This window comes from Phyllostomus discolor, chromosome 7, assembly GCF_004126475.2.
Source record: "Phyllostomus discolor isolate MPI-MPIP mPhyDis1 chromosome 7, mPhyDis1.pri.v3, whole genome shotgun sequence".
Classification (NCBI taxonomy): domain Eukaryota; kingdom Metazoa; phylum Chordata; class Mammalia; order Chiroptera; family Phyllostomidae; genus Phyllostomus; species Phyllostomus discolor.
The window spans coordinates 46,262,002-46,285,027 of record NC_040909.2 but is presented as its reverse complement, the minus strand read 5'-3'; the positions used below and the strand labels follow the sequence as shown (position 1 = coordinate 46,285,027).

The 23,026-nt window shown below is 54.2% G+C and overlaps 1 protein-coding gene across 6 annotated transcripts in view; it reads right to left on the bottom strand.

Moving 5' to 3' along the window:
• Positions 1 to 2,223: 2,223 nt before the first annotated feature.
• The window catches only part of NISCH (nischarin), a 33,936-nt gene continuing 13,133 nt past the window's right edge, over positions 2,224 to 23,026 (bottom strand). Inside the window, exons 5-22 of one of the 6 annotated variants that reach the window (XM_036030876.1) lie at positions 22,101 to 22,264; positions 21,714 to 21,809; positions 21,014 to 21,109; positions 19,380 to 19,532; positions 18,638 to 18,706; positions 17,933 to 18,118; positions 17,634 to 17,762; positions 16,351 to 16,464; positions 15,920 to 16,031; positions 11,598 to 11,722; positions 11,053 to 11,151; positions 10,353 to 10,402; positions 8,097 to 9,500; positions 5,720 to 6,143; positions 5,079 to 5,235; positions 4,498 to 4,626; positions 3,827 to 3,988; positions 2,224 to 3,450 (exon numbers count right to left, since the gene is read on the bottom strand). In XM_036030876.1, coding sequence (XP_035886769.1) covers positions 2,840 to 3,450; positions 3,827 to 3,988; positions 4,498 to 4,626; positions 5,079 to 5,235; positions 5,720 to 6,143; positions 8,097 to 9,500; positions 10,353 to 10,402; positions 11,053 to 11,151; positions 11,598 to 11,722; positions 15,920 to 16,031; positions 16,351 to 16,464; positions 17,634 to 17,762; positions 17,933 to 18,118; positions 18,638 to 18,706; positions 19,380 to 19,532; positions 21,014 to 21,109; positions 21,714 to 21,809; positions 22,101 to 22,264 — 4,280 coding nt within the window. In that variant the 3' untranslated portion in view covers positions 2,224 to 2,839. Of the gene's footprint in view, positions 3,451 to 3,826; positions 3,989 to 4,497; positions 4,627 to 5,078; positions 5,263 to 5,719; positions 6,144 to 8,096; positions 9,501 to 10,352; positions 10,403 to 11,052; positions 11,152 to 11,597; positions 11,723 to 14,237; positions 15,334 to 15,919; positions 16,032 to 16,350; positions 16,465 to 17,633; positions 17,763 to 17,932; positions 18,119 to 18,637; positions 18,707 to 19,379; positions 19,533 to 21,013; positions 21,110 to 21,713; positions 21,810 to 22,100; positions 22,265 to 23,026 lie in introns of those variants that run through there. The other 5 variants (XM_036030872.1, XM_036030873.1, XM_036030874.1 and 2 more) reach the window with 5 other exon arrangements.

Below are 23,026 nucleotides of genomic sequence, written 5' to 3'. Positions count from 1 at the left end.
CACAGGGCAGGCAAGTGCGATGGGGGCGGGCACTTGCTTTAAAAGCCGCCTGGAGGCCCCGCCAGCTCACCCCACAGGAACCCGCCAGGATTTCCTCCTGCCTATCAGCAGCCTGCAGGCGGAAGGGAAGGTGCTGGCTACTGACCCCTGCATGGATGGCCTAGGCCCTGCTTGGGGCTTCCTGACCCCGGGACCCTTCTCCTGACGTCACAGTCTCCAAGTCCACCATTAGCCACAAACCTGGGGTCTACCAGATGTTGGGAAAAAATTCAAATGCAAATGCACACAACTCCCTGCCCTAAACGTTTGCAGAGGCTAATTGGAGGGATCTGTGGGGGAGGGGTTGGGGGGTGCGGTGTTCAGCCCCTGAATCAGGTCTGTCTGCTTCAAACTCCAACTGCTGTGGGCAACAGCAGGCCTCTAACTCCCTGCGGAGCTCTGTGCTGAGTGCACAGCAGACTGCCCCTCCTCCCACGTGCCCCAGCTATCCCTCTGACTAGTCTGGCCCCAACCTTGTCTCTACATCTCCCTCCTCCCCCCAGGGGCCTTCTCAGTGCTCTCCCTCCTGACCCATCTCTTCCCCACTTGGGAGCCCTGCACACAGTTGTCCACGCGAGGCCAGCCTCTCTGACCGTCGCTGCTCTCTCTCGCTCTGCCCCAGCCACGTCAAGCAGCTGCCTCTCCAGACCCTCTCTCAGGGACTGGCCTCAAGGTCCAGTCTCAGATCAAAGGTCATTAGCCTTCATCTCATCATAGGGCCAAAGCTGACCCTGGTTTACTTAATTTTCTGTTACCTGCTAGAATGTCAGCTATGGGAGAACAGGGACAGTGTCTGTCTAGCTCACACAGTAAATGCTCAATACAGATTTGTGCAACAAATGAAAGGGTGAATGTGGCTACTTTGGGGACCTCTCTGTCACTGGTGGGCAAACAGGCATAGAGGGGCTAGGTAACTTGTCTAAGGTTGCTCAGCTAAGCAGCGTGAAGATCCAATCCCAAGACTGCTGCCTGCAGAGTGGCCCCTCCAACAGTGCACAGCCCCCTGCAACAGGTCAAGTCCTCACTGGACCCAGGCTGGGTGGACTGCTGACATGCTGGGCTGTGGGGCCTGGAACAGTAGCTCAGGTGGCGAGGCCTCTGTGTGCCCTGCTCAGGTACAGTGCACCTGCCCCTGGTTGTCACTGTCCTGTTTACAGATAGGATGAGAGGCAGGTGGCCATTTGTTTAGTGCTTTTGACAATGGCCTGACTGGGGGAAGCCTTGTCACATGCCCCCTCCTACGTATCCTCAGCAGGCTCCCATTCCCCTTACCAGCTGGTGGGGCCACTGGGCTGGTCTGTGATCTGGCTAGGGGGTTTAGTAGGGAGACCCTCCCTTTAGGGGTTCCCCATGCCCTCAGTCTTCTTGGGGAGAATGGGTCCTCTAGGCTAAGATCCCCACCCCACTGGCACCCAGGGAAAACTAAGCAGAAGCAGGCCTGGGAGCCGCTGGCCTGGCCACTCCCCACTCACCTCCTCCCAATGCTGCCCACATGCCCAGCACCTTGGGGATTGAGGCTCCTGACTGGACCAGGATGAGAGGGAGGCAAAAAGGGCTTAAGGGCCCTGCTCTGGGGTTAGGAATGAGTTAAGTAACGTTGGGACACAGCGTCTAGGTCCCAAGGAAGTCTTAGGTTCTACCTCAGCATGGCTTCCTGAGGCAATCCCCACCTCCCAGGACATGAGCAGGCACAGGTGGGCACCGCCCACCTCTCCACCATCCACACCTGGGGCCGATTCCCCACTGGCCTCCCCCTGCAGCCATCTTGAAGAGACCCCCAGGCCCCATGGGGTAAGGAATCCTGGACTCTAGGCCTTACCCTCACTCACAACAGACTGCAGCCTTTGGTGGGGCCGGGCCCAGGCGTGACACCCGACCCAAAGGCAAAGGGCAGTGAGCTTGTGTGTCTGGAAGCTCATGGTTTAGCCACAGCCCAGCATGGCCCTGTCCAAAGACCCCGCCTCACACCTGCCCCTGCCCCTCAGGTTCCAGTGCCACCCGCCCAACCTCTGGCCCTGGGAGAGCCACTTCCTTTGCCTTCCATCTCCTCTGCCTCTCCTCCCTCCATCCTTTCCCCTAACATCTCACTTTCCTGCATCTCTAGGGGTCCCTCTCTACCTCAGGCCCTGTCCTGGGCCAATACCCTGCTGGAACCCCAGAGGACGCTGAAATAAAAGACCCAGACTGTGCCAAACTCTACTTTATTGGAACAGATAAAATAGGCAACAGAATTCATACCAGTGCTGGCAGCTCTAGGTCCCCAGCTCCCATCCCTCTCAGCCCCAGGCCTGGGGGGCTCCTGCCCCACGGAGCTCTCCCACTTGTCTGGACCAGAAGTCTCCACTTTGGAAAACTGCACAGGGTGGGAACTTCCAATGTGCATTTTGTTGCCAGCTTCACGGTTAGCAGCAAACGCCCACGACAGCAACATCAACAAAACTGGGCTTGACATTTCAGGAAAAGACACGTGAAAGAGTAAACAGGACCCACGACGCCATGTGTTGACAACGGTCCTATGACAGAAGATATGACACTGCTATGCCTGGCCATACACCACCGGGGGAAGGCAACAGGTCCACAAGAGGCTGATGGCACCTGGAGGCCCCTGAGGAGCCGGCCCTTTCACTCTTCGGACTAGAAAGAATCGACTGAACATAGATGTTCACATTCTCTGGGAGGACAAATGAAGGTACCAAGAGAAGAGAAATCATTTTAAAAAGAACAAAGAAAGCCTGCTTCCCTGCACTGAGTGGACGCAAGGCTGGCCACGGAGGGTAGCAAGAGCCAGCTGCAACCTGGGCTAGCCAGTGAGCTCAACGGGCAGCTCCCGGCCGCACAGGGCCTCCCACTGGCGAGCCAAGAGTGAGATGAGCTTCTCGCGGCTCTCGGCGCTGGGCACAAACACCTGCCACTGGACCTCATGGCCCTGGCCGGCTCTGGCCAGGCCTCCTGGCACCTCTCCGAAGTGGTCCAGGGTGACGTTGCCCATGAGATCATGGCCTTGCACATCATCAAAAACAAGGGTGAGAGCCTGTGGGTAGGTCTGGTAGCCCATGAGTACTCGGTCCAGGTCCCGGATGCGGCGGCCATCGTCTAGCTGGTACCGGTCCCTCTGCGGCGGCTCTTTGGCAAACTCGGGCAGTGGGTAGTGGACGAAGTCCTCTTCCAGAAGGAAGATCTCGGTGCTGGTGAGCAGGAGTGTTTTGGGGCGCAGCATGCCCCTGCAGCGCCCAGGTGGTGGCGTGCCCACCTGGAAGGCCTGCACATACAGCAGGATGCTGAGCGCCGGTGCCTTCTCCGGGTCAGCCATCTTCTGGGCCACAGTGAATGTCAGGTCCCCGATCTCCTCCTCGCTGGGGTAGGTGAACTTGACACGGCTCGAGTGGATCAGCTCATAGTTCTCCATCTTCCCTGTAGAGAGAGATGCCCACTAGGGCTGCAGCCTAGAACTGGGCTGTGGGGGGCTGGGAGTGCCAGCAGCCCCATGCCGCCCAGAGGCGGCAGCATGAGCTGCCACCTGTCAGAGGTGGGTGAGAGCATTGCAAGCTCCGTGCCCAGCTGCAGACCCACAGGCCAGCAGCCCAGAGCAGGGCAGACACCTGGGGTGTGTCTACCAGATGGCAGAGGGTTTGCTGGGATGGAGACTTTGCCATGGAAAACCCTAGCCTTAAGGTTAAGCACAACGAGGGAGGAAAAAGTGAGAAAGAGAAGCAGAGGCAAGCTGCAGCCCTTGGGGTTGACGAGAAGGCCAGAAGGCCTGTCTACAGCCTGAGCTGGGCAGGGGTACCTGTGGTCTTGTTCCCAAACTCAGAGTAGAAGTCCTTGTCGACAGGCTCAGGTGAGGGTGTGCGTTCCAGAGAGGAGAGCACCGCCATGAGGTGCTGAAGGAAGCAGTGTGTCAGGTAACTGTCCCGAGTTAAGCAAGTCACCACTTGCATGGGGGAGGAACCTGTAGAAGGGGCTGGTCAGGTTGTAGGCAGCTGCCCCCACAAGCCCTGCCCCTGAAGCTATCTCCAGTCTCTAGCAGATCAGTGTGGAGCTGAAGGCCATGGAGCCAGGGCCAGGAAGGCCCATGTGGGAAAGCGTCACAGGGCCTGAGGATGCAGCCATTTCTCAGGCGGAAGGGCTATGACATTTTTCTGGAAGGGGATACAGAGGCATTAGGGAAAGAGCTTAGCTTTCTCTCTTCAGGAAGTGTGAGTCAGAAACATCCTGCCCTTGAGCACAGGGCCCGAGCTGTCTGCCCTCCCGGCACTTTGCTGCCTGTGCCCCTCCCATTCTGAGCCCCAGCGGGTGAGTCCTGCACTCTCAGCAGTTCCTAAAGCTGCTTCCTCCCATGGTGAAATGGCTTGTGAGCACAGAGATAACCCTGCCTGTGATAGTGCACCCACATATGGAAGGTAGAAGCCCACTGGTACTGGCCTCCATCTAAAATAGGACGAAGCAGTGGTCACTCACCCGTCAGCCGGAAATACTGGTCAAAAAGCCCGACGTTGACTGTCTGCAGGTCACTCAGTTTTAAAACAAAGCACTGGGAGATGTGGAAGGGACTGTTGTTGTAGTCGGTGTTTTTCTGATGCCAGAAATCTGCAATGGAGAGAAGGACGGTGGTGGCTGTGCCAGGTGAACATGATGAGCCTAGGCACACAGCTGAGTCCAGAAGGAATGGGTTCTGTTGGCTGGCGGGCTGCTGGGGAGCCGCCACCACCCTCCATGCACACAAGGCTTCATGGGCAATGTGTTCTAGGGTCTGAACCATACCTGGCTCAGACAGTCACCAGGGGCTTCCACTGAGGGCCCCAGGAGCAGAGGCTGCTCAATACCTCCTCATGGCTTAGTGCCTAGGCACCTGCTGGGCCCTGGTTGGCCTTAGGTCCCTCATGACAGAGCCGGCGGGGGAGTGCTGTTTCACCCTTCTGCCCCAACAAGAGATTCTCAGTTCAGTGCAGCCAAGTCACTGCTGCCTGATGGCTCTATGATGGAACCATCTCAGGCGTGGGTTCCCAGCTCCCTGGATTGCAGCAGGCCCCAGTGCCTACCCTGCAGCGGCTCCGAGAAGTAGCGGCGGAGGCCGTCGTGCAGCACGAAATACATGGCCTTGGTGGAGAGCAGCACACAAGCAGTCACCTCGAGCCCTGGGGTCTGGTAGAACACCACTGAGGACCACATGAGGTGCCTCAGCTCCTCGTTCTCCACCTGGACACAAAGGGGCTGGGTTTGGGCCTGCAGGAAAGCAGGGCCAGGCAGAACATACAGTTCTCTTCCAGACTGTGCCTGACAACAGACCTATGGGCAGGGCACCCCATTAGCTCCACCACCCTGGTGGCATGCCCACAGCCTGGGAAGGGAGACTCAGGACTGTCATTACATCTTATCAATGGACTGACAGACTTGGAAGCAGAGGGGACTTGAGGGGTGAAAAATGGGTGTGGAGTGGGGTCTGCCAGGGGCCCAAGGAGAGGAGTGGCACGATGGGACAACTGAGGAGGGAAGGGTAGTCCAGGACCTCCCAACCAGAGCCCTCAAAGCTGTGAACAGCTGAAGCTGAGAGAAAAGCCAGCACAGAGAAGTCAGAGAATTGCAGGCTGACCCCAACTTGAGCTCTGCCACACCCCCAGAACCAACTGTGCTACCTCTCCCCACCAGCACCACCCAGCAAGACCCGCACCCAGGCCACTACCTCAGCAATGCTGCTGTGGAAGAACTCAATGATGGCGCTCCCGCGCAGGCTGGCAATGTGCCGGAGCGATGGGCAGGCAGGCAGATGGGAGGGGATCTGATTCTCCTCTGAGGTGGCCTGGATCAGGTGCTCACTTGGGTACTGCACAGGGGCCTCAGCTTGTGCCAAGGCCTCCACTGGGACTGAGGCCTCCACCAAGGCTGGAGCTGGGGTCTCTGCTGGGGTCTCCTCTGGGGTCAAGGCCTCTGCTGGGGCTGGTGCTGGGGTCTCCTCTGGGCCTGAGGCCTCTGCCTGGGCCAGAGCTGGGACCACCACTGGGGCTGGGACTGGCACCTCCTCTGGGGCTGGGGCTGGAGCTATAGCCTCTGCCTGGGTGTCCGTCGGATGCTGGTCACTGCTGCATCTCCCAATGCCCCAAGAAACACTACATTAAGATGTGGACCCAAATGGAGACTAGTATCACATGTACAACTGCTGAGTGTGAGGGGAATGCGTGTACCACACTCCACCTCTGGGGTCTCTTGGGATTTCATCACCTGGTTCTCAAAGGGAAGGCAAAACAGCAGGAAAAAAGTACCCAGGACCTTTCTCTTGGGAGGGAGATGGGCAGATGGGAGCAGGATAGGCCATCTGGCACCCGAGGCTGGGAAGGTGGTCAGTGTCAGAAATGCCACTGGAGTCCAGAGCACAACCCCACGTGCCCAGAGCTGGGACCTGGGCACACTCAGGTCTGAGAATCAAAAGCTCAAATTGCCCCTCTACCTTTGGGTTCTCCTCAGGTGGCTCGGGCTTCCCCTCCACCCCAACCTGGCCACCAAGGAATAAGGTCACACTAAATTTTCACTGGTCTGCTCTAAGCCCTAGATCAAAAATGCTCAGAACCTCAGAACCCTTAAGCCCAAAGCCCATGGACATTGTCTTATCAATTGGACAGTCCAGCTATCAAGTCTGATGCCTGGGGCTCTGACCTTGCACTGGGCCACACGTCCCTAAGAAGCCTCTGGGCTGTCCTCCTGCTGTCACAGGGCAGAGATGCGTCTGTGGGAACGAAGCAAGGACTTCTTTCTGCATAGAGTCCCCACTGAGGGCAGGTTCTAGCCAGGCTTTGGGGTGGCAGGGAAATGTCACCAAAGCCTTAGCACAGGGGCAGGGAAATGAAGAGATGGCTGTGCAGGGCCGTCTCAGGCACAAGCTGTTCTCCAGCACCTAGACATCCGGGGTTTCTGGAGGGCATGGGATTTGAGCTGGGCACAAGAGGGGCCCCCAATTCAGTCAAGAAGAGGTTGGAAGCATCAGCTGAGGGGTGCAGGTTGGAGTGAGGTGCTGGGCTAAGAGCACGGTCTCCACTGTCCACTAGCATGGAAGAGAAGGGGAGCTGGGCCGTGTCTCGGGACAGAAGGGAGACAAATGAAAGGCTTCCTTGCCCAGGGTGGGAAAGCCCCAGCACATGTGAAGCCAGGGAGCAGTGAAAGGAAACAGGGGTGCCCTTAAGGGCACAGGTCCCTCAAGCCCCAGGTGGAGGTGAGCTGGGGGTGTGACCATCCCCCAGGCTCCCTCCTCCCCAGTCCCAGGCAGCCCACAGAAAAACCCAGGGAGGGAGCTCAGGGAAAGCCAGGCTTAGGGGGCAGAAGCAGGGTAGAGAGGACAGTGAAAATGAACAGGATGGGGCTACAAGCTGCTACTCCTTCCCTCTTGGTGCCTCCGTACCCTCAGAAGAAATGGAGCTTTGCACAAGGTAACCACCCCTCTCACACACTCAGACCTCACTGCTCTAAGCCAATAGGTTCCTTCAGAAGGGACTCCCCAAACTACATGCAGAAAGAGGGCCCATCAGCAACCCAGGTCTTTCTGAAAAGGGCTGTGTGGCTCTCAACAGGGTAAGGCTTGGAGCTGAGTGTCAGAGGCAGGTGACACCTAAAGCAGTCCCCTGGGCCAAAGAGGGGTTGGTGGCTCTTAGAGGCTGTGCCTAGGCCTGGTGGAGCAGAGCTGAGGAGGCCATACATGGTCGGGGGCCATCTCCTCAGCCTGTCCTGCAGTGGTGGCAGGAGCCCGGGAACCCAGATCCAACCATGCAGGGCTGTAAGTGGCAAGGGATTCAGCCAGACTGTCCTTGTGAAAGGACAGCTTTCTTAGGCCTCTTCTGAAGCCCTGGGAGAGGAGAAGCATCCCAGTGCCAAGCCGAAGAGAGACAAGAACACTCTGAGGGTGGTCAGGAACTGAGAGGCAGCTGAGGAGCTGGGCACACCCCAGGCCAACTCACACACTGCGGGTGCTCATGACTCAACTTGGGGCGAGTGGTCTTAGACACAGCGATGTGGACTCCCTGGGCACATAGCAGCCTCATGCCCCTGGCCCCAACACCTGTGTTCAGTCTCACCTGACCCTGCCCTCAGTGGGTTGGCCACTCACGAGTGGGCTCTGGGACTGGCCCCCAGTTGCAGGGGTCTTGGCGATGACCACAGTCTTCAAGTCCTGCAGTGAGGCCCGCAGCTGGTTGTAGATGCGTAGGAAGTGGAACTTCTCATGGGGCAGCACGAAGATGGCGGTGACAAATCGGTAGCCCACAAGCAGCTCCAGCACATGACCATCAGCAAAGGCGCCCCGAGGCTGGGTGCAGCTGCGAGTGGGGTCCAGCAGCACTGTGGAGAGTGGTACTCGGCTGAGCTTGAAACTGTTGCGGTTGTGACAGTTGTGCGTCCCGCGGTTGGGCATGGGATTGAAGTCAGCCTTGATGACGTTGAGGTGCTGGGGTGTGAGCAGCAGCCAGTAGGGGATGGCAGCAGACTTGACGGCTTCAGAGGGTGCACAGCAGGAGCGCCGCACAGCTGAGCACAGTGTGCAGCTGGCCCACTCAATATTGCCTGAGTAGTCCCCAGCAGCTGTCTGCACCATGCGCTTGTCGCTGTAGACCAGGTAGACAGGGAAGCAACCCTGGCTGCGCTCCTGGTAGCCACCTGCTACCTTGTAGAAAGTGAGCAGCTGGCGGAGGAACTCCTGCAGGCTGGTGTGGCTGCCATAGAGCACGGGGCTGCACAGCATGGCCATGTGCTGTGGGGCGAAGCATGAGCGCAAGTCAGCATGGAACTCGTGCAGGTTGGTGGCATCCGAAATGATGAAGAGCGTGTTCTCACTGTGCCGCACCTTGAGCACTAGACACAGCTCTGGCATGAGAAAGCCAAACTCAGTGAGGTCACCGTGTGGGAAACAGAAGACGAAGCGCAAGGATGAGAGGATGTGCTGGCTGCTGCCCCTTGACTCCTGGTGTGGGATCTCGAAGACAGCGATGCCGAAGTCGGTGAGCACGAGGCAGGCTGCAAACTGGCGGATGCTGCCTTGCACGTGGATCAGGAAGCACCAGAGCACCTTGAGGATGCGGATGTGCTCCAGCAGGAAGTCCTCATCTGCACCCAGGGCCCACTCCAGGGCTAGGCGCTCCTCCTCACCCTCCTCCTCCTCCTCTTCTTCCTCCTCTTCTTCCTCTCCCCGGCCTCCCCCATTCTCTTCCTCCATGTCTGGAGGCCCCATTTCAAAGTAGCGGTTCTCAGCAACATCCTCTTCTTCATCGTCGTCATCCTCGCCCTGCTCACCCTGGCTCTCCTCCCGCTGGTTGGCTGCTTCAATCCAGGCGGGCAGCTGCCTCTCAATGGCCTGCCGGATGAGTGTGCTGAGGCGCTGGATAAAGTCCTGGTTGGTGGCTGTGTAGCCAATGCAGGTGAAGGGCAGAAAGATGATTTGGCCAGACCCGGGCACCACCTGGACCTCTGGCTCTGTGTGCTCTGGGCTGTGTGAGGAGAAGTCAGGTCAGTGACATGCTGGGCTGGACGTCCCACCTCTCAAGTCTGGGCCTATTGCTGTACCCTGGTCCCAAGGAACCAACTCACAGGTCTCCCAAGCCTGCTAAATAGCTGAGCCTATTCCTAGGAGTAGGAGTATTCCCCAACAAGTGCCCTGTTGGGGAACCAAAGTGCCAGAAGGTTGGGACCACCAGTTTCTTCAGAGTCCACATGCCCAAGTCTCAGATGACAGGTATTCAGCACAGTCCTGTCCACACATCACACAGGTTCTCCAACAAAAGCATCACAAGACACTAGCCATTCCATGCTGGCCATGAGCCCCAGAGGCACTGAGTGCTCTAGGGCCTGGACTCGCCTGAGGACAATAGGTCCCGTTAGGGGCACCCGTTCTTGGGACCTTCACATTTAAATTCGAGTTCCTCTTGGCCACTGCTGCTGCCCTTGTGAAAGTGTGTGTGTGCACTGGGGCTGAGAAACCTCCTCCACAAAGGTTCAGAGAGGGAACACTTCGGGCTTCGGGGGCAACCCATCCACATAATCTTTTGTTCTCTCCTGTTTTTAAACAGTCCTTTAAGAATGAAATAATCATTCTTAGCTCCCAGGCTGTGGACCAAACCAGCCTTGATCTGCCAACCCTTTGTGTAAGATAACTTACGTCAGGCAAAGTTCAGGGATTCAAATTTAGATGTGGGCCAGAACTCATCTCATCTGTGCTTATTTAAAGAGATAGTTCTGCTGGACTTCTGTGAATAGATTTTTAACAAAATTCAACCAGTTACCACTAGCCCACACCCGAGTGTGTCAGAAGACCCAGATGGCCTTCTTAACCTCTTCCTTACCCTGTACCGCCAACTGCTCCAGGCATGTCCCTGTAATCATCGGAAGGTGCCTGACAGAGAAGGAAATGCGGTCAGCCCCCACCTGCTGCAGCCATCCCCTGGCATTTCTGGTGCTGGGCCCTGACCCAGGCACCCTGCTCTCCTTCCCTCCCTCCCTCCTTGCAGAAGTTCCTCACCATACTGCGCTCCATTCTGGGGTAGATTCTGGGCCCCGGAGGCAGAGACACCCAGTTATGCCACCATTGAACAGTAGGGCTGATACTCAACCGGGTTTGTCTGCCCCTAGCCCACACTCCCAACTCCTGGGCCAAAGCCTCTTGTCACTCTGCAGCTCAGCCTGTGCTTCCAGGTCTGGCATCCAAGTGCTCCCTGTGCCACCCCACCGGGTCCACGGGAACGGCATGCCAATTCGGTAACTGGCCAGCAGAAGTCACAATAAACAGGGACTATGCCGCTTCTAGCAAGGGCTTCCCAGAGATGTCTGAGCAACTGGGAGACCTAGGGCTAGGGAACCTCCTTCCTACTACATGATCTCAGGGAGGGTGAAGGAAGAGAGTGCCAAGGAGTGCTGGGACAGGGCAAGGACTCTGCAAACTACTCAGGGTCACATAGCCATAACTCTGTTGCTGAACAGAGACAGGGCTGGAGAGAGGCCTAGGTAGCAAGTACACTTCCCACACACGGCAAATGAGCCACTCACAACACACTTGCCTTCCTCCTCTCCCAGGACACATGAAGAAGCTCCTGAACCCTCAGCAATAGTCACAGAGAAGGTGCCAGAGTTATACTGTGTCCCAAACTTACAGGGTGACATGTAAGAATGGCCAGAATGGTCCTGGGGTGCCAGGCAGCAGGGGAGAAACTCTTCCTGCTGGGTTTGGAATTCAAACAAGCCCCGGCCCCCTCACCCCAGGACCTTCTGAACTGCCTTCCCTAGGGGAGTCCCTGGGACTAAAGGCCATCTGGTTTTGGCCCCCAGGGCCCACTAAGAGAGAATTGCCTATTCCCATTAATGGGGGGGGGGGGGGGGGGAGGGGCTGGGGAGGCAGAGGGGGAGAGGGAGAGGGAGAGAGAAGAGGAGGGAGGAAGAGGGAGGCTGAACATAGATCCTTAATCACAAAGCAGAGCACACCAAGCACTGGAAGCATCTGCCACAGCTCTGGCCAGGCCACCTCCTACTTCCAGACAGCCTCAAAGAGCTGGCACAGAGGTAAGCAACCCCTAGAAGTAGGGGGCAGGTATTACCTGTCCTGCAGGGATGGACTCCAAGGAATCAGAGCATCCCCTGGCAATGGGCCGGTCCTCAGGAGTAAGACTGTCGGTGGATGAGAGGCTGCTGGCCAGGGCCTCCTCTTGCACAAACATGATTCCTGGAGAGACCAGGGGCAGGCAGGTGGGACAGCAGGGCAAGGAGAGCAGCCATTCAACAAATGGGGCTGGGCCCTCAGGATTCCAGCACAGCAGGGGGTAGTCAGACCCCTGAACCCAGCCACATGGAGTACAGAATGAAATGTTAAAACTGAAACCTTAAACTAATTTGAAGAAAGAACAAATGACTGCTTATCTAATCTCAGGGTACGGAGACTTTCTGAACCTAAATTCAAAGGAAGAATTTAAAGTGTGACTACATAAAAACTAAACTTTCATAAGTAAAGAGAAACCTAAGGCAAGTCAAAATCAAATGAAATGAGAAAAAAGTACTCGCAACATTTAACAAACATTTATGTTTAATCTACAAAAGTCTGCTACAGATGACAAAAATGGGGAGGGGGAAGCTAGAAATCCCATTAGAAGACAGACAACGAAGAGGCAGACACATTCCATAGAAGAATGGCCAACAGATATCAGATGAAACAATGTTCACCCTCCTTCACAAATAATCACAGACGCCGCCTGCAAGCTGGAATAAGACACCAGTTTTGTCTCTCACTTTGGCAAAGTTTAGACTGACTACACTGTGTGGATCTGGCCTAAGTGGGGTAGAGGCAGGCAATGGGGTGGGAGCCGGCCCACCTGTCTGGAGAGCAGTTTGGCAGTATGTCCATCAAGAGCCTTAAATGTGTTCATTCCTAGAGGATCTTCCTAGCAAAATGACTAAATGCAGCCTCAGCCCAATCTGACATCTCCATAGAGCTTCACAGACACACAAGGGCACAGGGCCTCGAGGACAACCCATACCCAGTACCTGTGGCCTGCTTGCCACAGGACACATCCCACTGACCCTCCCCTGGACAGCACACATTGATGTATGCGCCTGGAAACAGAGTGCTGAAGCTGTTTTATGAATACAGCATGTCTGGGCCCGTTGTTTTACTTCAGCTAGTGGAGGGTAAAGCCTTTTTTAAATGTTCTCCTCAGTGCAGCTAGTCAGATGAACACTGGCGTCAGCCCCTGGTTTCACAGAAATCTGGAGGAGCCCAAGGCTCACCTCCATGGCCGGACTTTACCACCAGTCACCCTGGGTCCAGTGAAATGACTCAGAGCCCCCAGAGGTCAGGCCCTAGTCCAGCTCAGCTGTTGCCTGGGAACAAGACAACTCATGTGGCCCAGGTCTTCTGCCCATGGGGTAGGCAGGCCAGCAGCCCAAGCCCAGACCCCATTTCCCAGTGCAAGCGGAGCAGTAAGGACTCTGCATAGGCAGGAAGGACAGCAAGCACGCAGCGATGCATCAGCGCACTGTTCTTTCCTAGAAGCCTCCCTCCTCCCTCATATGATCGATCCTACCCATCCTGTGAGGACTCCCTTACACACCACCTCCACTGCAAAGTCCTCTACCCTAGACATACCTCTTCCTCTACGAAATGCCCCAGATAATTCTGCCCTGTTCCCCCTGGGCATAGAGCTCACCTCCCAAAGAGGCTTCAAGTTCCTCAGGGGCACTGCCTTGGTCACCTTGAAACCCCCAATAAGGACGTGGGAGAGGGAAGCCCTTACTGACCACTCCTGATGAGCCAGGAGCAGTACCCAGTGCTTCCCTGGTATGCACTCATGCACGCCTCTATTATTTACCACAGTTCATCACGTCTAAGATGCGTAGATGTGGTGCCATCTTGGTCTTAGTAGGTGTCCACGGAAGGTTTTCACACGACTCCGTCAGGAATACCAGCTGGCTGACAGCAACTGTGAGACACCACTGACTGAAAGACGCATCCCAACTTCAGAGAAGTCACAAGGCAGAAATGTGTGCATCTTAGAACTGATGAAGCAGGGTGTATATACTTTACAACTGAGAAAACAGAGCTTCAGAGGGGCTGTGACTTGCTTGAGGGAACACGGCCAAGGAAGCTGGGATGCAAACAGCTGGCTGACCCCCAGGAACCCCTAACCACTAGTCTACAGCCTCCTATCAGCTCTGCACCCTGCATAGAGTCCACCCTGGAATGTCACACATCAGCCCTGATCAGTCACAATTCTCCGTGGTTCCAAAAAGCTGGCTAACAGCTCCTGAGATGACCACAGGCCTGGTGTTCACTGGACAGTTCCCTTTCACACAGGCCCCTGACTGTCCATCCAGTTTATTCACAAATACATGCACTTCTAGGGAATCAGGCTGGGAGCAAAGCTGCTCTTACACGGGAGAAATCCATGGCCATTCAGGCAAGATCCAGCAGCACAGGACTAAACACAAATACCTGTGGATTCCTCCATATTAGGGAGAAAGAAAAGTAACGTTTTCTTGCCATTACCCATCCTCCCACCTCCCATCCCCCCCGCCCTGTTTGGAGCGGAGGCAACAAGGATGGGGATAGTCTTTCTGCCTCCTTCCTGAACCACAGTCAGTACACACCAGAGCCAGTCAAAGGATGGGGTAGGGGGTACCAGGAAAGTGCTTAGACGGGGCCCAACCTTTGTTTCGCATAAAAAGGAAAGAGATGTGCACACAAATACATCCACTGCAGTTTTATTTATAAGAGGTGCAAATCTGTAGACAACATCTAAATGTCCAGTAGCTGGGAAAGAGGAACAGACTACAGTAAGTCACTTGGTGGCGTGTCCCCAGGAGTGGGGGGCAGTGAGGAAGTGAGGCTGAGGCCTGGGTCTGGATTGTGCAGAGACTTCACCATGGGTGGGGGGGGGGGAGGGGGCTGCCTGCAGCTGTGGCCCTGGGGGCAGATGCCTCACTACCCTGCCTGCGGTCTGCTCTTTACCAGTTTGTTCTCTGCTTGCTGGCTCACTCACACAACCAATTCCATAAAGGCTGACTGAGACCCAGCTGGGGCCTGGCCTAGAGGACCAGTTGCATCCTCCCCCCCGCACCCCCCCCCCCCAACCCTAGTTGAGTGGTTCCTCTGCAGGGCTCTGAGGCCTGAAGAGGGCTTTGACCCCAGGGCAGGATATGGGGTCAGGGAAGTGTCTTCAGCGGGATACAAACCTCTCGCCTCCTTTATGTAAAAAAGTAAAATAAAAATCTCTCAGTTGAGTGTTACAAAAGCAAGCTGACAATCGCTCTGGCACCTAGCGTCACTGCCCCTTCTCAGGAGTGCTCTCCCACATCTCTCGGCTGTGGCCTCAGTGCACTGCCCTGCAGCAGCTGCCTTAGCCTGAGTGCTGTCCCTTCTTCCTACCCAGCCTTCCTCTCTGATGTGGTGGCTGCAGTGTTTTGCACCACAGCTTAATCTCCCTCTCATCCTCTGACGTTCGTCACATCCCCTGCTTCGCTAGCATAAACACCGCTGCAGTGAGCACTTCATCTCCCCTTCCCGTTATCTTATCCCACCAAGATAAAATCCCCACCGATGGGGTTACCAGGTCAAGGTGTGGGAACGTTTTTCTGGCTCTTGAAACATAGGGTCAAACTGTTTTCCCAAGACCTCACACCAAGTTCTGTGTCTCCAGGAGCCCGGGTGGGCGGGCGGCGTTCCTTCCTGTGTGTCCCGAGCCTCGGCTCCACTTGGGACGGCACACCCTCCCCTCTTCTGTGGGGGCCGCGCCAGCAGACACTCTCATGGGACCTGCTTCACTCACTCATCTCCGAGGATGCCTGGGTTCAGAGGTGAAAGCCCTTTGAAAACTCTAAGACAGTGGGCGGGTGAAAGGGATTGGTCTTCCATGGGTCCTGGACAGCCTGTCTGGGCGCCACAAACAGTGTTTTGGGGCTGAGCCACAGAAATGAGGTTATGACAAAAGCACGTTTCCCATGCAGTGATCAGGGCAGCCAGCTCAAGAAAGTAACAAGGCCTGGCTTCCCATTAATAAGGAGCCAATCCACCCACACTCCCTGCAAGGGAGTGGGGTCCTAATGAGCTAGCAGCCCTGAGCCTGTTCAGAGAGCAGCCTCAGGGCCCCATTTGATACCCTGTGGCATCCTAGAGAAACTGGATGTGGGTGTCAGAGTAACGGGGATGGAGGGCCTTCACTAAACAAACAACAGAGCTGAAATCAGGCCAGGCACCCCCACCATGTGCCACCCAGAGAGGAGCTGGCTTGCAGGCCACATACACCTTTCCTGTGTTTGAACCCTGCTGGGAGCAGGTACCAGCACCTCCCCACAACCCCAGCCCAGTCAGGGGGTCCAGCAGGGCCCGCGTAGCTCTGCTAGGCAGAAAGCTACATGTTTGATTGATTACCTTGGTTGGAGAGGATGGGCTGGGGCAGGGAGGCGGAGCTGGGAGCCATGGTGGGAGGGGAGCTGCTGGGTCTGACGCAGGGGGCAGCAGAGAGCCGGCAATCCTCACCAACCTAAGAGGGGTACTCAAGTCAGCCCAGGAGAGAAGGATCAAGAAGAACAGAACTTGACAAGCCAGGGATGAGGAAAAACCCAGAGGTTCTCACAAATGTTGGGGATGGTGAGTCACTCTCACCTAGTACTTACAACCCCGAGTGGCAGGTACTATCAGCACCACCACCTTACAGATGAGAACAGACAGGCGTGACTTGCCCAAGGTCATGCAGCCAGGGCTCAGTGGCTCTATGAATGCCCGTAGCCCAGGCCCACTGGAGCCAGCTGATTCCATATTGGCTCTTTACCACTCCTCCCAACTCCCACACAAAGACCCACCTTCTTCTCAGGGTGGCCCAGCTTGGACTTGACCTCCTTGGCTTTCTGAATTGCTTTTAACACTTCCACAGTATCCAGCTCCTTCTCTGTGGTCACCGTGTTGTCCAGACAGACCTACAGAGTCGAGAAATAGCTATGAGCCCAGGGGCTGGCCAGCACACGAGAGCAGACTGGTGGGAGCCCTGCCAGAGTGTGGGTTGGACCCCATGAGGCTCAGACCACTGAGAGGTAAACTCCTCAGCCCCGAAAGAAGTGACCCGGGAGCTCCTCAGACTGGCCCAGGCAAGCCTCACACTGACTGCTCTGTTGCTGGGAGTCCCTTTCCAAAAAGGTAAAGCGGAGTACAGGGTCCATTGAGGGGGCTGGGAATGGGGGAAAGTGGGGACTTGAACAAACACACCAATTACAGCAAAACTCAGATCAGTGAAGAGCAGTAGGGAAGGCCTTCTGGGTGGGGGAACTGGAGGACAAAGGCAAGGAAAGTGGGCACGCTTATTTGCAAACGTAGGAGGGGCTATGGGCTGGCAGGCAGCATGGGACAGGCAGTGTGGTCAAATGAGGGAAGGTCCCAAGGGCTTGGAGCCAGGAGGGGAAGAAATGCCAACTTGTCAACATTGTCTTGGTGACACTTGGGGACAAAGAGATGGGGAGCAGGGAGGATGAGAGAAGAATGAAAACTTCCAGGTATCTTATGGCCTGGGATTTGGGAGAATGGGGAAGAGGCCTGCTTGAGGCTAATGAGACAGGTAAAACTAGCTCAAGACCTGTCTGGTTGGCACGGTGGCAGCTGGCCAGACATACTCAGCAGGCAGCAGATACTGGGCTAGGCTACAACGGCAAAGGTGGGCACACCCTCTGGGTTCATAGTCAGATTTCATGCCCAGAAATTGTCTAGGAAACACAATTATTTTAAATACTTTATTTCTGAACCTTGCCTACAATAATCAACGTTACTTTTAAAAAGCTCCACACTCAGTCTGTGCCTGTGGATTCTTGGGGAGCCCCCCAGGCCATAGCTCTGACAGAAGCGATGTGAGGGAAGTCTGATGGGGAGCCTCAGGCCACTCACAGGATGGGCTGCAGGGAGGGTGAGGGTGTTTTTTTCCTGGGGAGGCAGCAGACTCCCAGAATTGAAAGGCCATTTAGGGTGAGGAAGTCCCTCTGAGGCACACAAGGATAAAACTGGACATCACCCCTTGTTTTGCCTGTGAAGATGTGGACTCAGTTCAGACTGTCTCTTTGACCAAGCTAACCCCCACTCCACCCTCACCCTGGCAGCCTACCTCAGACGCCCTCTCTCCGAACTGAGCCAGCACCTTGGTCCGGTAGTCGGGGATGATGCTCAGAGGGTTGTTCAGCAGAGCCACGTGCTCCAGACATGGGAGGCTGCCTATGCTCCTGACTTCCTCCATCTGCAAAGCATGAATTCCATTCCCCCTCTCCCTTCTTTTAACACTTTGGCAACATGACAACACATTTGACAGCCTCTTTTAGATGAAAGCATGCTTACCATTCTTTAAAGTGATAAACACCAAGGCACAGCCATCCCACAACCCTGAGATCCTTCTGGAACATGGCTCACCTGTTCGATTCTGTTGTCACTGAGATCCAGGTTGACCAAGGAGTACAGCTTGTGCAGGCCACTCAGACTCTCCAGAAGGTTACCTGCCAGGTTCAGAGTCTTGACATTCCCTAGTTTAGTATGAACCCCTTCCAAGGAGGACAGCTTGTTGTAGGACAGGTCAAGGTGCATGAGGTTGTACAGGTGCTGTGGCAGCATTGAAAACAGGGTAGAGTATTTCAGGTCAAGGCTCCAAAGAAAGGGGACTGACATTAATGATGTGATGGGCCTTCCAACCTAAAATGGTCAGTTCCACAGGTCAGACCCACAGCCTCTGTCCATTATTCATGAGGAAACTCCCTCTTTCTGCCTGCACTTGCCACAGCCCAGTGGCACCCCCTGCAGAAGCAGCACAGCTAACTGGGTAGGTGCAAAGTTTGGAAATGATGGAGGTGCATCATCTTCATCTCGCTTGCTTTGTATTTATGTATCTTTTCTGATTCTGGGGAACTACAGCAACAATCACTCAGAGTGTCTCTGGGACCCTAAAGGGATAGTAGCAGCACCTGTTCCTACAAACCTCAGGGACACCCAGATACCTTTCAAGTGACTGTGAGAGAAAACTCCGGGGTACGGCCCGACTCCCAAGGCTGCATCAGCCTTCAGAACTCTCAGAGACCCGTAAGAAGGCCGTAAATGGTGATGGTCTCCAAAGACATTAATTACCTGTAGGTTGTCCACGACTAGCACTCCATTGTGACTCAGGTCCAAGAACTCAAGCTTTGGAATCAGTTTCTTGTGGAAAAATGAAAACAAAAACTTACCAACACTCGACATTATTCTAGAAGGCTGGACCCTACGTACCCCTGCACATGGTAGACAGACGCCCGGGGACTCTTCCTTCTGACCCTGGACTCCTGGGCTGGCCATCTCTGTAGGGCCACTGATATGGCACCTCCCAGCGCCCACCCAGCAGCATGTCCACAGGAACACACAGGGACTCCAGTGATGAGCAGCACCCCCCACCCCACACCATTTTTACGGAGTACTTGGCTTATGAAGATGACAAATGGCAAGGTCCCAGAGAAAGAAGTCTGCCCACCTTTCTTCTCCCACCCTACCCATTGAGAAGTACAAATACAGGAATCATACTACTTCCCAAATGTCATCTGGATGTCATTCTTCCAGGAGCACATCTGAATCTGTTAACTGACTTTTCCACTTCACTCCTTAAGAGTAAATTTCACTATTCACTGTGTTTTTATGTCAAATGTACATGCAATTAATATGCATTATTTTATTCTAAGTAGTATCTCACTTATTTTAAATAATCCCATTTTGAAATCAATTAAAAAATTACAGGCAATGCACAGAGCCCAGGTTTTCTGTGGTCCTTCCAGAAAAGCCAAGTTAAATACCCAACCTCAGCATTCAGAGAAGACCCTGGAGCCCCCTGCTGACAGCGTACCACAGACTCGTCAATCTTGGAGATGCTGTTGTGGCTCAGGTCTAGAGTGGTCAGTGCTTGCCACGTGGGGATGATGGCAGTCACGGGGCCTTCCAGGGCTGTGCCTTCTGGCTCCCACTCATCAAATTCCGAGGCTTCAGGAACAAGGACTTCCTGTGTAGGAACATCTGTTGAGCACACTTGGGCCCTCACGCAACACTCACTGGGAATGCAATCATTGCAAAATTTCAGGAAGGGCTTAAGCATATTTAGCATGTGGAAGTGAACTTGCATTAAAGTTGGGCTTCGGCTCATATGTCTTTAAACGATTGTGAAATAACTGAAAAGCTGAGCAACATAACAGCTTTTTGGTATATGTTCTGGTCCTGCTTCACAAGCAAATGCTTTCCAAGCTCACAAGGGCCTTTTGCCATCTATATGGTGATGCCTTTTCTGGCTTAAATCTCAGAAGCTAAAGGTCAGAATTCATGGTGTTTCCAGGCAACTGTGCTTTCCAAGCTGGCGCTGTGGTCCCCACTGAGCCCTTTCAACCGTTACTTCACAGGGCTCAAATCCCACAGTCCTGAGGTAGCAGCACTGAGCACAGGGATACCGCTGAAGGGAAGGGAGGCAGGTCTCCTCATTTTGACTTTCCACGCCCACAAGACTTCTCTTGATGGTTCATTTCTGTCCCCATGAGCCAGGTGGCAGGAAGTGCTTCAGAGGGGCAAGGCTGCCTGGCACCCTTGCTCTTGACACAGCCTCTTTCTTTTAGTCAGTAAGCCTCAAGTTTCACCAAGTCCAAATGTTGATTAGACATTCTAAGCCAGCGATTTTTAACCAGTGTGCCATAAGAATTTTTAAAACATGCAGTACCTGACTATTTTAGTCAGGGGCACTGAACTCTTTCCCCTTAGGTTGGCACTTAAAAAAAAAAAAAGACAACAGCCAGCACAATGATAGCTGTCCAGTGTGAATGAATCAAAATTATACCTTTTGGGGGGGCAAAAATATATTTTGTGATATCCTGCAGAATTTTAGTGATTAGTTTATGTGTGCTATGAGATAAAAAAGGTTGAAAATCATTAGTCTAAGTTATAAAAGTAGCCATTAGGCTTTTCTAGAGAAGGGCCTTAATGTTACTAAGATGCAAGCCATCAGGTAAATAGAAAAGATGCCTCGAGTTCTCAATTCAAGTATTTCTGTTGCTCACGTACAAACAGGGCCTAACATATCCACAACCTCACCTGTCTCATTCAAGTTCACTAAGAATAAGACACAAACAAGTGCTGAGTCAGGGTTTTTAAGCTTAAAGAAACATTTATCTCAGTCTATGTAATAAATGTCCTGTCACTTGCCACTGCTTGACAATTCATTCATCAAATACCAGTGACTTTTTTTTGAGGGGAGGGAACCCAGTTCCTTAAAATATCTTGTTTAACAGCATGATTTTTGATGAAGATGCAGAGATTAAAGCATCCCAGGGGCTGCTAAGAGCTGGGAGGTCTCACATGAGTGTGTGGCTTCCCAGGCTCAGGCAATGTCCAGCTTCTGGTTTCTGGTAGTGGCAGTGCTCACACCCACCCTCACTGGGGAGACCACAGCACAGGACCCTGCCCCACAGACGGTGTCCAGGCAAGAAACAGGGTGCTCACCTCCATTGAAGTTGCTGAGAAGCGGACACTCATTGTGGCTAAGGTGGGCTTTGATGCGACTAGTCCCCGGATGTGCTTGGCATCACAGTGGCTTATCTAGAACAAGGAACAGCTGTGTCTCAGAGCTGAACACAAAGGCCATGCTTGAGAAACAGATGCTTTAATACATTTTTTATTATCCGTTATAGAGTCCCCTTTCATTTTAAAAATGGTAACAAAGTTGGCATCATAAACCCAAGAGTTCAATAGTGAGTAATGCACAGTATATTTCCTGTTATGTGTGGGCATGCCAAGGGCAGAGAACTCTCAAAGCCCTTAGCCGGTCTGCCTTGGGAAAGACATGCAACTGATTCTGCCCGACCGTTGGGATGAGTTCTCACACTTCAACTCAAGCAACGAGGAGACCCAGAAGTTGCCGGGCACTGGTGCTCCATCCTGTCCATGACAAATGCTGCCCACGACAGGGGCAGAGACCTGCAGACCAGCCAAGAGCAGCAGTAGCCTCTCTTTCTCTGCCTTCAGGTTGGACTTACTTACCTAGATGAAATCTGCCACATACTGACAAACACAAAAGTAACAACATCTTACAATTAAGTCCAGACACCCAACATCAGAAACACTTCTAGCCGCACGGTCATAAGCAAGATGATGCTTGTGCAGGACTCAGCCTTGCCTGTACTCCAGGGGCCCTGGGCCTTACCTCCACCTGATGAAGAGACTTGAATATTGACAGATCAAAAGGCAGCAGCTGCTCCTGAATGTTGCTGGTCCCAAAAGGTCCTTCTGTGCCAGAAACCTGCAGCCACAGATATGGCTTGATTCAGGACATGGCTCCACATCCATGTCACAGGGCAGTGCTGCAGCAACTGCCATCCAATGAAGCTCTGCCTGGCTATGAGGCAGGATGGGCATGTGCCCCATCAACAAAGCAGGCTAAAGCCAAGGTTTAAGCCAAGGACACTGGGTCATGACTGCCCCCTAGTGCTCACAGCCAAGAACACCAAAGCTGGCCTTCCTTGCTGGGATGGCCCAGCCCACCAGTGAGCTGTTAGGTCCCATGCCCACAAATGAGCTGCCGCAGCTTTACCTTAAGGTACTTAAGGCGACAGGTGAAGTCCAGGATGTGCCCAAGGTCAGTCTTGGCGTCCCCGCTGGCACACGTGGGCTTTCCCTGCTGCAGCTGTTCGGTGACTGCATAGAGCTGCAGGGGCCTGATGGCAAAGACCTCGCCGGCCCCCAGGAGCTGTTCTCCTGCAACAGCCATGCCCCCATGGAGGGTGAGTGTTCACCTCCAGCCCAGTCCCAGTCAAGTGGTCAGGGCATCTGCCCACCTGGCTAAGAGTTAACAAGAACTTGGCAAATACCTGCTATGTGTGCTGCACCGCATCAGGACAAAACCACAGTCCTGGGCACACAGGAACAGCTAGCTTGCCCTGCTGAACTCATGGTGGGCTTAGAGCATACCCAGAACATATGATTACAAAGGAGGGAGAGGCCATGGGAACGTGCAACTGGGGAGCCTCCCTGAAGTGAGTCTGTTAAAATCTGAAGTACTGAACAAAGATAAAGCTGATGCAAGGCAGCATTGTGGGCAACAGACCCATGATGCAACCTTCAAGATGCAAACGTCTTGAGTTAAGTGGGGCCTAAGTTGCCAGTGCAGGCTAGTGCAGGGCCTGGTAGTAGGCAGGGGTTCTGAGCCAGGAAGATTGCCATTTGGTTCTCAATCTGCTCCTTCCAGCCATGTGCCCTCAAGCAGATCACCAGGCCTCTCATCCTCAGTATCCTCACTGGCACCCCCTGGGTTGGAGCGTAGGCAGTAAGATGTTGAACACTCGCAGAAAACACGTTACATGTTAGCTACTGTAAGTATGCTCTCTGGCAGGGCTATGACCTATGCTTGGCTTCTGTTTGTCATCTGAACTCTTTCAAGTAAGAACAAACCAGATACAGGAGGACACGATGCCACACACCTTCGAGGGACACGATGCCACACACCTTTGAGAACTTTAA